General features: G+C 47.1%; 1 protein-coding gene across 1 annotated transcript in view; it reads right to left on the bottom strand.

The window, feature by feature from the left end:
- The window catches only part of snx29 (sorting nexin 29), a 161455-nt gene extending 156044 nt beyond the window's left edge, over positions 1-5411 (bottom strand). The window contains exons 1-4 of the mRNA XM_083787959.1: positions 5012-5411; positions 4274-4338; positions 2949-3001; positions 1799-1923 (exon numbers count right to left, since the gene is read on the bottom strand). Coding sequence (XP_083644085.1) covers positions 1799-1923; positions 2949-3001; positions 4274-4338; positions 5012-5018 — 250 coding nt within the window. The 5' untranslated portion in view covers positions 5019-5411. The remainder of the gene's footprint in view (positions 1-1798; positions 1924-2948; positions 3002-4273; positions 4339-5011) is intronic.
- Between the last annotated feature and the right edge of the window lie 9863 nt (positions 5412-15274).

Here is a 15274-nt window from a genome sequence, read left to right as displayed (position 1 = left end):
GCTGCAGCATTTCCTTGGCGGTCCATCAATTAAAACAGTCTCTCAACAAACACGTTGGTGACAGGGATGTTTAACCTATTCTGACCTGAGATCAGATTCATACGAGGTTTCCACTGGACACACACTGGTCTGATTAACCCATTCTGACCTGAGATCAGATTCTAAAAATGTCAGTCGTTCTTCGATTATTCAAAAATAGCAGACCTACAAGCTCGTATCGCGCCACTCGGTGGCGCGATATCACAGAGATGTCACAGAGATCTCTATCAACCTTGGCAACAAAACCAACAGAACACTACAAACAGTCCATGTCCACTCCACTTTGCTGCTCATCATGCTAAAAGCTTCAGCACACCTTGCCACACGTGCATGACCTGCATATAGCGGCAGTTATCTCTTTAAAGACGGTAATTGGAGCGAGGCATTAAAAGGACATAATTTACCTTCCTTTCTTTTAACCATGATCATTGAAATGTGGGACAATCAGAACATTGTTCCGTTCATGCGGGATGAGATAAATGTCCTGCTTTCAGACTGTCGCATTTTGAGATCAACTCTCAACCTCTCACGAGTCACGACCTCCAAGACTCCCTGATCCCCATGTCACGTGAGTTTGCTCAGATCCTCTATGACAGAGGTTTTCAACAGGTGGTCCATGGACCACTGGTGGTCCGTGAAGGTATTGTATGTGGTCCCTGACCATGCAAAGTTACGAAACAGAGTGCACTAAATGACCTGGTGATGTATGATGACACGTCAATGTTACACGAAGAAAGTACAAAAACATGCACATCCAACCCAAACGTGGGCAGGTGCCGAGCAGCAAGTAGTATACGCTTGGAGACGCTCGCACACTGTGGGCTCCGCCTCCGATGCTGTGACAAGTGCCTTTATTTGCACAAATAGGTGACTGTAACTGACACGTCAATGTTGTCATTTACTGGAAAGTTGGAGGTCAAGAACTTCCACAGTTGACTTGTACGGGAAAGTGTACGCCCCCCGTACACTGTACGGGATTCGGGGATTGACTGAGTCACCATTATTAGGAAATGTGCCCATGTAACCAATATAATAATACATACTTGGCTGTTAAGGGGAACACAACAGTGGTCCCCAGGTTGATTCTCAGTCAGGGTGGTGGTCCCTGGTTCATAATCAGTTGAAAATCCCTGCTCTATGACTTTGACTGTCCTCCCTGTACCACTACCAACATGAGAAGTCTTTTTCACCCAGACTTCCAAAAGGAAGAAACTAGGCCATTCAGCAACACAACAAAAGTAGCCTTCCAAAACATAGCTTTAATGTCGCTTATCGCCACAAATGATTTGGGAATTTGAGGCAGCAACATAATATGAACATATCACCCTCAATCAAAAACATGTTGTGTTATATAATATAATACCAGTATAATATTGTGTGTTAATACAAAAATGTGTTGAAATAAAGTAAAATATAGCTTGCAGAAGCATGTTCATCTGAGACATTGTTTAATGGAGGGCCCAGTGTACACAGCGTTGTCATTCAAAGTAACCAAATACTCCAATAACAGAGCATTAATTGGCATTCCTTCAACCAGATAACAAGATAGTGCAGTGTACCTGGTTTAGAGTAGGAATATAGAGGATGGCCGGACACGAAGAAGAAGAGTAGGAATGAAAACCTGAATACACCAAGGACTCCATGGCACATTGGACACCACGGTTTTCCATTTGCTACCAAGAGACAACTAGCTTGTTTCATTGAAATCTTGTGTACAATCAATCAATCAATCAATCAATGTGGTCAGTGAGTGAGGTACCTCCATCGTTCTTACTGCTGAGGCCAGCAACCTGTTTGAGAGCAGCAGCAGTAAGGGCCAGGCCCCTGCTTTTCCTCAGGCCATGTTGGAGCACTGCTTCAAACTGGGCACACAGACAGGTCACCCTATGGAGAGGACATAGCGCTTCTAGTTAGACTGATGTGAGTTACTAGTAACTATAAAGTACTACTACTAAAAACTGACTATTGAGTTGAAAACCAAAGTACCGCAGGATAGCAGCTAGTGAAATATTAGTGACTAATGTTTAGCGTATAATGCATTTTAAACAAATGAATGCCCTGTTAAAAGTCCACAAGTTAAAGGACCCTACCAGTGGTCTGACATGTTAAACTATACGGTATACTTTACTTACTTACTTTACTTTACTACTGATCATTTCCCAAAGCATACAGTTGATTTACTTTTGCGGAAGCAATCAGATTTCATTAATAATTAGGTATGGTTTGAAAAATAACTTAACATGGCATGGTTATTTGATTATTTGACTTATTAGTCCCTGGATAAAAGATGTATTTTAAGAATGTTATATATTGTGTCCTTGACTGATTAACTGTGCAAACAAAGACATTTCTGTTAAATTATTCTGGTAATAGCAAGTTTATTAACGTTTTAATGATTTTGGATAAAATGCAAACAAAAATGTAACTTAAAATTGTTGTTAATGTTAATCGTGTATACCAAAGCTATGAATAGACAATAACAAGTATGTATGGGCTTTTAATATGCATACGTTACTACTTACTAACAGCCATATGCAGCACATACTGTACATGTACACACATGTACAAAGGACCACTGACCATCACACAACCTAATACTGACAAAGACCAATCAATCTAGACAGACATGGATGTTAACACAAATTACACAATGCACATGACCTCACAACAACACATGCAAATCACAGTATACACATACATACCACATACAATCCCTATAAACACCCAGACACCCTATAACAATTACCTCAAACTTGGCGTATTGAAAAATCAACCCACAGGCAGACAGAATAGAGCAAAACCATAGTAGTATCACCTGGCTAACCTAAATCATACAACCATGGGATACTGAACTAATGCACATAAAACATAACTCAAGGAAACCTACCAAGACATGGACATTTTCTTACCTGCTGTCTGAGTCAGAAGCAATTTCTTTTCTTCCTCCAAAACGAATTTGGCACTGTAAAGATATGAGCATGCCCATAGGCTTGATAACTATGACATTTGTATTTGTGCCACAAAACAACACCTTGTAACAGGAAGCAACCTAACAGTTGCAGTCACAGACGAGGAATTAATGGTCTACCTCTGGATCTGTTAGTATACTGTAATAAACAGGGATTCTAACAGAACACTGGGTACTTAACCCATTCTGACCTGAGATCAGATTCATACGAGGTTTCCGCCGGACACACACTGGTCTGATGAACCCATTCTGACCTGAGATCAGATTCTAAAAATGTCAGTCGCTCTTCGATTTTTCAAAAATAGCAGACCTACAAGCTCGTATCGCGCCACTCGGTGGCGCGATATGAGCTTGTAGATCTGCTATTTTTAAATAGCTAAAGCATAACATGATGCTGACACCAAAATGGGTGCCCGGTCAGAATGGGTTAATTCAGTTCAGTGTAGCTGTTTAATCTGAAACCAATTGATAGGTCAGTGTAATTAATTCTAGACACAATCTGGGTTCCCAGGAATGGCGTTAACCACTTAAACCATAGGTATAGACATTATTGACCATCCCCACAGGGGTCGATACCTGGCCACCTAATTGTTTCATCGACACCAAATCGGCAGAAACAGCCGAACTACAAGCTCACAGCATGTCACGGAAAGGTCGCTAGGGTTCATGTGCTAAAGAACCACTAATGTAGAAGACTGCACTAATGCTAATCTTGAGAGAACAGTGCTCTCCTTAAACCACATTTAGAATTGTATAAAATTCCCTTTAAGCATTTATACTCAATTGGTAACCTAGTGGCAGCATTTGTACAAGTTACTACAGAGGGTCCCCCAAATCTTTGTGAGATAGGAACTTTAAATTTTTTACATACACCACTTGAAACCTAGCATCGCTATTCTGGGGGGGAACATTCGCCAACAATAGCAGCTCTATAAGCTCACAACGTGCCAATGTACGATGAGTTGTGAGCTTGTAGATCGGCTATTTTTGACAAAAAGGTAGTGTGTAGCGCAGACCAGGTACAGAGGCAAAGTTCAAGTTTACTAAGTACTGAGGGTTTAAGTGGTTAAATGTCTGCCTACATATTAATACAAAAGATAATGTGTAAATAACAACCAACCAACATTAATTTACATAACACTGACAGTGTTGTCAAACAAGTCTATGAAGATCTATGAAAAGGTTTAATCTGCAACACAATTCAATACAACAAGCATAATCGCCAAATTCCAGCATGTGGTTTGTGGCAAAATGTAGCTTGCTCACCTGTTTGACAGCATCCAGTAGTCTCTCTAGGAGATGTTGCCTTTTGGTGTCACTCTGTTGAGTGCCTGGAACACAAAAAATACAAGAGCAGATAATTCATAAGGTTAGAAAATTGTTATAATGGACAACGGTGTATCCCACCGACTCAAGGCCGGGCACTGCACTCCCTGTGGTTTTGGAACACCAAATTTGAAGTTGGTGGGGCGAACGTAGAGACGTGGTGCATTTATAGATAATAGATATACCTGTAGATAGATGATACCTAGGTGGATATAGTGGTAGGTGGTTAATACAAAGACCTCATCAGGTAGAAACTTTATTGTGGGAACAATGCTCCCGGACCATTGAAGACACTATAGTGCCACTGACTGTAGCCTACCTACTTGCATCATTTAACTGTCTATAATATAGTTAAATAGTCAGCTACAGTTACTATACGACACTTGAGGGAATAACTGAAAGCCAATTAAAAACAGAGCTAAGCTAAGCTAATTACTATCTTATAAAACGTTGCTTGTTTGTTTGTCACTGAGAAACTAACCAGGAAGACAACGAGCAGAGCCGCTCAATTTTGGATATCTATTCGCCATGCAATAAATTGTATTGGCTGTCAAATTAACAGACGGGAGAATGCAAAGGGCATCACATCAGTCAACAAGCCACGTTACGTCCAAAGAATAGACATGCATTCATGTGTTAGAGTGAATGGCCCATTAGAACTTTAAACATAAAACCCACCGTTCATTCTGACAGCCCAAACACGACGGTGACATTCAAACTGAATAGTTTAGTAATCCAGCTCAAGAGCACAGCAGTTCATTCCCGTATATTGTGGCGGCTACAACCAGAAGACTGCCTGCAGGGACCGACCCATGGTGCCTCTCTCAGCCAGACACAGATGACCGTCCGCAGGTAGAGGACTGATGCTGAAACGGTGAACACCAGAGGCCTGCCCCGGCGCTCTGCCTGTCGCTGCAGAAGTGGTGCAGAGTCACATAAACAGCGAGATTGTGCGACAAACAAACTGAGTGATTAATTCCGAACCACGGACTATAGGTTGTCTAAAGTGGTAGTTTAGAAAAGAGTAAAACATATATGGTCTGTGTCTGGCTTTGCTACCCCCCTCCTGTGACACTGCGAAAAGGGAAACAAGAGTGGAAAGCTGTACCATGGTCACGTGACAAATACACTGTCATATGATACAAACGAGCTTATGGGACTTGTAGTTTATAGGGTCCGTGTATTTTACGGCCATTTGAATTCTAATTTCGTATTTGACAAACAGTACTCAGAATACAGTACAGTTTGGTGTTCTGAAAACTGTTTGTCAAATATATACATGCTAAATTAAAACATAGAATATGGTTCGTTTTCTGAATACTGTAGATCTGCCATTTTTGCCATCCAAACGCATTATAATGGTGGAATGGGCCCGGCCTAAGAGATGCAGAAATTAACTAGAAAGAGGCAATTCTGGGAAATTGCAAAGTGTGGTTGCCCACATCGCACCCGTCGAAAATGGAATCGCTTTTGTCTCTGCGTTGATGAAACCACCCTCGACCTGTGATTCAAATTTGGGATGGATCGGACATTCCGTGCGTGAATTGTGGCGTTTTTTGTAAAATAGGCCCCTCCCACTAACTTTGGAAGACGATTACGGCCGAACGATACAGAAGATCTAAATTCTGTCTGTGCTGTTTTAATGGGATAGGTCCCGAGATCATGTGTACTGATTTTTGTGAGATTTGGTCAAAATCTGTAGGAGGAGGAGCAAAAAGTGTGTTTTGAACAAAATTCAAAATGGCGGGAAATCTATCTAGACGCAAATGGGCGTGGCCTGTATGGGGAGATGTGTCATGACCCAAGGAATCCAGGGAAAAAATATTTTTTATTTTACGACCTACGGTTCAAGAGTTATACCCCAAAAGGTAAAGTTGGCTGTTATAGCGCCACCATGAGGCCGACCGATATACTTCTAAGGTAATTAATTTTAGTAATTATTATGAATCTCTCCTCCAAGTCTTGTAAGTATAGCCCTTACGGTCTCAGAGGAAAAAATACTTGAAAGTGAGTCTTTGCATTTTCCCATTCATGTCTATGGGGCAATTTAATGCACGAATTAATTCATATCAATTAAACTATTCAACAAATGTCTTAGCAAAATACACGCACACGATTCCCGATGTAGCCCGTCGTTTTGACATATGGCTCGAGTGCGTGCGACAAAAACTGTGGGAGGTATAACGCGACAAAATAAAGTTTATCTATAAAAAGAATAAAAGGTCACTAAAACAATAGTATGGTTGCCTTCAGGCAACCACACTAATAATAAAGTGTTACAATTACTAGAGTCTGGTTGCCCATTCGGGCAACCACACTAATAACAGCAGGAAGGCATGGGCCACAATCCACCGTCTTGGCAAAGACCACACCACCCATAATTCACAACGGTCACAGCAAACTCTATTGCATCACAACTGGTGTAGTTATTGGATGGAGCCCGCACACCACCAAAAAAAGAAAAACAACATACTATAGTATGCCCTCCGTGACCATGGACTTTAGCCTTTCGCTTTTCTGCGATTTAACCTTTTTTCAAATCCTCAACAATGATGAAGAATCGTGCACTATAGCGTGCCACTTAATGACCTTGACCAATATCAATGACCTTGAGCAGTATAAATTACCTTCAATAAGACTAGTAAATGACCTTGACCAGTATAAATGACCTTGACAAGTACAAATGACCTTGACCAGTATAAATGACCTTCACCAGTAGAAATGACCGTGACCAGTATATGACTGTGACCAGTATACATGACCTTCATGAGACTAGTAAATGACCTTGACCAGTATAAATGACCTTTATAAGACTAGTAAATGATCTTCACCAGTATAAATGACCTTGACCAGTATGCGGTCCGTGACCATGGACTATAGCCTTTTGCTTTTCCTTGATTTTCACCTTTAAAAAATCCTCAACAATGATGAAGAATCGCGCACTATAGCGCGCCGCTCAATGACCTGAGACCATGGACCAATGAATGAAATACAACACATTGAGCAGGGCACTGCAGGGAGTTGAACCCCGTTCCGGTAAACCAGAAGTCCGACACCAGTGCCTTAGTTTTTGTGTTGTTGTTCATTTAAAGGTCCAGGTGTGCATACGCATGTGCGCCTGTGCGTGTGTAGGTGCATGTGTGCATGTGTGTGTGCACGCTTCAATGACCACTGTTGGACCCAATGGCGATCAAGGACCTCAGGGAGCCACCCATAATTCACAACGGTCACAGCAAACTCTGTTGCATCACAACTGGTGGCCAACAGTCGTAACCAACACCGCCGCCGACCCACAGGAGAATACCATCGCACAGTGGTATCAGACCAACCACAATCAGCCAGCCCTCAAACCAAACCATTCGACCTAGAAGAACTCTGCATCACCTACAAGAGAGGCTGCTACTCCAACGCCTCATACCACTCATAGACACCAAGCTGACTAAAGACCAAGCTGGTTTCCGTCCCGTCCTGTGCTGGACAGAGCTCAACCTCACCCAACACATTGAGGATGGGTTTGAGGGAAAACAAATAACTGGAGCAGCAACTGGAGGGCGAAGCAAGCACGCAGGCAGCTTGTGCCTGCCTGCGTGCCTGCCTGCCTTCCTGCCTGCCTTCCTCATGTGGAAACTGCATAGTTGACTTTGTGTGTGTCTTTCTTTTTCTGTCTGTCTTTCTTAGGATGAAGATCAAGGTAGACGCCGTTGGAAGGCTCAACACAAGCCGATGCCCCTAGAGATCCATCCCAAAGCTTCCCTCAGGGAGCCCAGCAAGCCAGCTAGCCAGCAAGCCCGCCCAGTCAGCCAACGCAGCCAGCCAGCTCCGCCAGTCAGCCAGTGTAGAAAGTCAGGCTGACAAGCCAGAGCATATCAGCCCTTGCAGTCCGCCATTGCAGCCATACCAGCCTTGCTCAGTCAGCTCAGCCAGGCCTCTCTCGAGGCCTGGCTCTCTGTCTGCCTGGCCCGGTCTGCCCTGCCCTGCCTTGCAGCAACAGAACCAGCCTTGCTAGCAAGCCAGCCAGCTCAGAATACGAGCTCAGCAAGCCAACGCAGCTGGCAAGCACGCAGTTAGTCTAAACCAGTTTCAGACAGGCAGGCCAAGGCAGACAGACAGGAAGACCGAGGCGCCTAGGCAGGCAGACAGGCCAGGAAGGCAACAAAGTGCAGGCAGGGGGACTATCCGGCCTAAGGCTGCGCTGCAAGGGTTGGAGCCTGGCCAGCTCCTGCTGGTCTTGGCTGAGTGGCTGTGGCTGCACAGTAAGGCTGCGGTAACCTAGTCTGGGCTTGCTGCTGCACTGGCTTGCTCAGCTCGCATTCTGAGCTGGCTGGCTTGCCAGAAAGGCTGGTTCTGTTGCTGCAAGGCAGGGCAGGGCAGACCGGGCCAGGCAGACAGAGAGCCAGGCCTCGAGAGAGGCCTGGCTGAGCTGACTGAGCAAGGCTGGTATGGCTGCAGTGGCTGACTGCAACGGCTGATATGCTCTGGCTTGGCAGCCTGACTTTCTACACTGGCTGACTGGCGGAGCCGACTGGCTGCGTTCGCTGACTGGGCAGGGTTGCTGGCTAGCTGGCTTGCTGAACTCCCTGAGGGAAGCTTTGGGATGGATCTCTAGGGGCATCGGCTTGTGTTGAGCCTTCCAACGGCGTCTACCTTGATCTCCGTCCTAAGAAAGAAAGACAGAAAAAGAAAGACACACACAAACCCAACTATGCAGCTTCCACCTGAGGAACCGAGACGCGAAAAAAGAACTGAGCGTCACTTGGGATGGTCACAAACTCTCCAACCATACCCACCCCATGTATCTTGGAGTTACACCGGACAGGACACTCTTCTTCAAAAAACACCTGGAGAACACAAAAGCCACGGTCAACACCCACAATAACATCCTGTGAAAACTAGTGAACTCCAAGAGGGGCGCAGACCCACAAACAATCTGTGCAACTGCCATGGCCCTGTCTTTCTCTACAGCAGAGTATGCCTGCTCAAGCTGGAGCCGATCACGTCACACCAAATTGGTCGACACAGCCCTAAATGACACCTGTCGCATCAACACGGGATGCGTCAAGACAACACCTGTCCCGTGCCTTTATGCGCTAGCCGGCACCTCCCCCCGCACATCAGACGACTGTGTATCGCTCAAGATGAATGGAGAACACAGGAGATAGACAGTGAAGTTGGGAATGAACGAAGGAAAGTCTGGAATGAAATGATAGAGAACACCTCACACACACATAGTTTCCTTTTGTGGCTGTTTACATTCGAGGGTCGCCGGTCCTCTCGAACAGAACAGTTTAACGTCATGCCCAGGACGAAAAGATATAGAGAACACCAACATGACAAATAACAGCAGGAAGGCATGGGCCACAATCCACCGTCTTGGCAAAGACCACACCACCCATAATTCACAACGGTCACAGCAAACTCTATTGCATCACAACTGGTGTAGTTATTGGATGGAGCCCGCACACCACCAAAAAATGAAAAACAACTTACTATAGTATGCCCTCCGTGACCATGGACTTTAGCCTTTCGCTTTTCTGCGATTTAACCTTTTTTCAAATCCTCAACAATGATGAAAAGTCGCGCACTATAGCGTGCCACTTAATGACCTTGACCAATATCAATGACCTTGAGCAGTATAAATTACCTTCAATAAGGCTAGTAAATGACCTTGACCAGTATAAATGACCTTGACAAGTACAAATGACCTTGACCAGTATAAATGACCTTCACCAGTAGAAATGACCGTGACCAGTATATGACTGTGACCAGTATAAATTACCTTCATGAGACTAGTAAATGACCTTGACCAGTATAAATGACCTTTATAAGACTAGTAAATGATCTTCCCCAGTATAAATGACCTTGGCCAGTATGCGGTCCGTGACCATGGACTATAGCCTTTTGCTTTTCCTTGATTTTCACCTTTAAAAAATCCTCAACAATGATGAAGAATCGCGCACAATAGCGCGCCGCTCAATGACCTGAGACCATGGACCAATGAATGAAATACAACACATTGAGCAGGGCACTGCAGGGAGTTGAACCCCGTTCCGGTAAACCAGAAGTCCGACACCAGTGCCTTAGTTTTTGTGTTGTTGTTCATTTACAGGTCCAGGTGTGCATACGCATGTGCGCCTGTGCGTGTGTAGGTGCATGTGTGCATGTGTGTGTGCACGCTTCACCACTGTTGGACCCCATGGGGATCAAGGACCTCAGGGAGCCACCCATAATTCACAACGGTCACAGCGAACTCTGTTGCATCACAACTGGTGGCCAACAGTCGTAACCAACACCGCCGCCGACCCAAAGGAGAATACAATCGCACAGTGGTATCAGACCAACCACAATCAGCCAGCTCTCAAACCAAACCCTTCGACCTAGAAGAACTCGAAACTGCAATGGGAAAGTTGAAACCTGGAAAAGCAGCAGGGATTGATGACATACTGGCAGAAATGATACAGCACCTGGAACCTAACGCAAAGACCTGGCTCGTGGGGATGCTGAACACATGCATGGCACAGAAAACCATCCCTTCTGTCTGGAGAAAGGCCAAAGTGGTTGCAATCCCCAAACCTGGCAAAGACCCATCATCCTCAAAGAGCTACCGACCCATTTCCCTCCTCTGCATCACCTACAAGAGAGGCTGCTACTCCAACGCCTCATACCACTCATAGACACCAAGCTGACTAAAGACCAAGGTGGTTTCCGTCCCGTCCTGTGCTGGACAGAGCTCAACCTCACCCAACACATTGAGGATGGGTTTGAGGGAAAACAAATAACTGGAGCAGCAACTGGAGGGCGAAGCAAGCACGCAGGCAGCTTGTGCCTGCCTGCGTGCCTGCCTGCCTTCCTGCCTGCCTTCCTCATGTGGAAGCTGCATAGTTGACTTTGTGTGTGTCTTTCTTTTTCTGTCTGTCTTTCTTAGGATGAAGATCAAGGTAGACGCCGTTGGAAGGCTCAACACAAGCCGATGCCCCTAGAGATCCATCCCAAAGCTTCCCTCAGGGAGTCCAGCAAGCCAGCTAGCCAGCAAGCCCGCCCAGTCAGCCAACGCAGCCAGCCAGCTCCGCCAGTCAGCCAGTGTAGAAAGTCAGGCTGACAAGCCAGAGCATATCAGCCCTTGCAGTCAGCCATTGCAGCCATACCAGCCTTGCTCAGTCAGCTCAGCCAGGCCTCTCTCGAGGCCTGGCTCTCTGTCTGCCTGGCCCGGTCTGCCCTGCCCTGCCTTGCAGCAACAGAACCAGCCTTGCTAGCAAGCCAGCCAGCTCAGAATACGAGCTCAGCAAGCCAGCGCAGCTGGCAAGCACGCAGTTAGTCTTAACCAGTTTCAGACAGGCAGGCCAAGGCAGACAGACAGGAAGACCGAGGCGCCTAGGCAGGCAGACAGGCCAGGAAGGCAACAAAGTGCAGGCAGGGGGACTATCCGGCCTAAGGCTGCGCTGCAAGGGTTGGAGCCTGGCCAGCTCCTGCTGATCTCCGCTGAGTGGCTGTGGCTGCACAGTAAGGCTGCAGTAACCTAGTCTGGGCTTGTTGCTGCACTGGCTTGCTCAGCTCGCATTCTGAGCTGGCTGGCTTGCCAGAAAGGCTGGTTCTGTTGCTGCAAGGCAGGGCGGGGCAGACCGGGCCAGGCAGACAGAGAGCCATGCCTCGAGAGAGGCCTGGCTGAGCTGACTGAGCAAGGCTGGCATGGCTGCAGTGGCTGACTGCAAGGGCTGATATGCTCTGGCTTCGCAGCCTGACTTTCTACACTGGCTGACTGGCGGAGCTGACTGGCTGCGTTCGCTGACTGGGCAGGCTTGCTGGCTAGCTGGCTTGCTGGGCTCCCTGAGGGAAGCTTTGGGATGGATCTCTAGGGGCATCGGCTTGTGTTGAGCCTTCCAACGGCGTCTACCTTGATCTCCGTCCTAAGAAAGAAAGACAGAAAAAGAAAGACACACACAAACCCAACTATGCAGCTTCCACCTGAGGAACCGAGACGCGAAAAAAGAACTGAGCGTCACTTGGGATGGTCACAAACTCTCCAACCATACCCACCCCATGTATCTTGGAGTTACACTGGACAGGACACTCTTCTTCAAAAAACACCTGGAGAACACAAAAGCCACGGTCAACACCCACAATAACATCCTGTGAAAACTAGTGAACTCCAAGAGGGGCGCAGACCCACAAACAATCTGTGCAACTGCCATGGCCCTGTCTTTCTCTACAGCAGAGTATGCCTGCTCAAGCTGGAGCCGATCACGTCACACCAAATTGGTCGACACAGCCCTAAATGACACCTGTCGCATCAACACGGGATGCGTCAAGACAACACCTGTCCCGTGCCTTTATGCGCTAGCCGGCACCTCCCCCCGAACATCAGACGACTGTGTATCGCTCAAGATGAATGGAGAACACAGGAGATAGACAGTGAAGTTGGGAATGAACGAAGGAAAGTCTGGAATGAAATGATAGAGAACACCTCACACACACATAGTTTCCTTTTGTGGCTGTTTACATTCGAGGGTCGCCGGTCCTCTCGAACGGAACAGTTTAACGTCATGCCCAGGACGAAAAGATATAGAGAACACCAACATGACAAATAACAGCAGGAAGGCATGGGCCACAATCCACCGTCTTGGCAAAGACCACACCACCCATAATTCACAACGGTCACAGCAAACTCTATTGCATCACAACTGGTGTAGTTATTGGATGGAGCCCGCACACCACCAAAAAATGAAAAACAACATACTATAGTATGCCCTCCGTGACCATGGACTTTAGCCTTTCGCTTTTCTGCGATTTAACCTTTTTTCAAATCCTCAATGATGAAAAGTCGCGCACTATAGCGTGCCACTTAATGACCTTGACCAATATCAATGACCTTGAGCAGTATAAATTACCTTCAATAAGGCTAGTAAATGACCTTGACCAGTATAAATGACCTTGACAAGTACAAATGACCTTGACCAGTATAAATGACCTTCACCAGTAGAAATGACCGTGACCAGTATATGACTGTGACCAGTATAAATTACCTTCATGAGACTAGTAAATGACCTTGACCAGTATAAATGACCTTTATAAGACTAGTAAATGATCTTCCCCAGTATAAATGACCTTGGCCAGTATGCGGTCCGTGACCATGGACTATAGCCTTTTGCTTTTCCTTGATTTTCACCTTTAAAAAATCCTCAACAATGATGAAGAATCGCGCACAATAGCGCGCCGCTCAATGACCTGAGACCATGGACCAATGAATGAAATACAACACATTGAGCAGGGCACTGCAGGGAGTTGAACCCCGTTCCGGTAAACCAGAAGTCCGACACCAGTGCCTTAGTTTTTGTGTTGTTGTTCATTTACAGGTCCAGGTGTGCATACGCATGTGCGCCTGTGCGTGTGTAGGTGCATGTGTGCATGTGTGTGTGCACGCTTCACCACTGTTGGACCCCATGGGGATCAAGGACCTCAGGGAGCCACCCATAATTCACAACGGTCACAGCGAACTCTGTTGCATCACAACTGGTGGCCAACAGTCGTAACCAACACCGCCGCCGACCCAAAGGAGAATACAATCGCACAGTGGTATCAGACCAACCACAATCAGCCAGCTCTCAAACCAAACCCTTCGACCTAGAAGAACTCGAAACTGCAATGGGAAAGTTGAAACCTGGAAAAGCAGCAGGGATTGATGACATACTGGCAGAAATGATACAGCACCTGGAACCTAACGCAAAGACCTGGCTCGTGGGGATGCTGAACACATGCATGGCACAGAAAACCATCCCTTCTGTCTGGAGAAAGGCCAAAGTGGTTGCAATCCCCAAACCTGGCAAAGACCCATCATCCTCAAAGAGCTACCGACCCATTTCCCTCCTCTGCATCACCTACAAGAGAGGCTGCTACTCCAACGCCTCATACCACTCATAGACACCAAGCTGACTAAAGACCAAGGTGGTTTCCGTCCCGTCCTGTGCTGGACAGAGCTCAACCTCACCCAACACATTGAGGATGGGTTTGAGGGAAAACAAATAACTGGAGCAGCAACTGGAGGGCGAAGCAAGCACGCAGGCAGCTTGTGCCTGCCTGCGTGCCTGCCTGCCTTCCTGCCTGCCTTCCTCATGTGGAAGCTGCATAGTTGACTTTGTATGTGTCTTTCTTTTTCTGTCTGTCTTTCTTAGGATGAAGATCAAGGTAGACGCCGTTGGAAGGCTCAACACAAGCCGATGCCCCTAGAGATCCATCCCAAAGCTTCCCTCAGGGAGTCCAGCAAGCCAGCTAGCCAGCAAGCCCGCCCAGTCAGCCAACGCAGCCAGCCAGCTCCGCCAGTCAGCCAGTGTAGAAAGTCAGGCTGACAAGCCAGAGCATATCAGCCCTTGCAGTCCGCCATTGCAGCCATACCAGCCTTGCTCAGTCAGCTCAGCCAGGCCTCTCTCGAGGCCTGGCTCTCTGTCTGCCTGGCCCGGTCTGCCCTGCCCTGCCTTGCAGCAACAGAACCAGCCTTGCTAGCAAGCCAGCCAGCTCAGAATACGAGCTCAGCAAGCCAGCGCAGCTGGCAAGCACGCAGTTAGTCTTAACCAGTTTCAGACATGCAGGCCAAGGCAGACAGACAGGAAGACCGAGGCGCCTAGGCAGGCAGACAGGCCAGGAAGGCAACAAAGTGCAGGCAGGGGGACTATCCGGCCTAAGGCTGCGCTGCAAGGGTTGGAGCCTGGCCAGCTCCTGCTGATCTCCGCTGAGTGGCTGTGGCTGCACAGTAAGGCTGCAGTAACCTAGTCTGGGCTTGTTGCTGCACTGGCTTGCTCAGCTCGCATTCTGAGCTGGCTGGCTTGCCAGAAAGGCTGGTTCTGTTGCTGCAAGGCAGGGCGGGGCAGACCGGGCCAGGCAGACAGAGAGCCAGGCCTCGAGAGAGGCCTGGCTGAGCTGACTGAGCAAGGCTGGCATGGCTGCAGTGGCTGA

The sequence above is a fragment of the Protomyctophum parallelum genome (assembly GCF_964188405.1).
Source record: "Protomyctophum parallelum genome assembly, chromosome: 17".
Lineage (NCBI taxonomy): Eukaryota > Metazoa > Chordata > Actinopteri > Myctophiformes > Myctophidae > Protomyctophum > Protomyctophum parallelum.
This window is presented reverse-complemented; position numbering and strand designations above follow the sequence as displayed.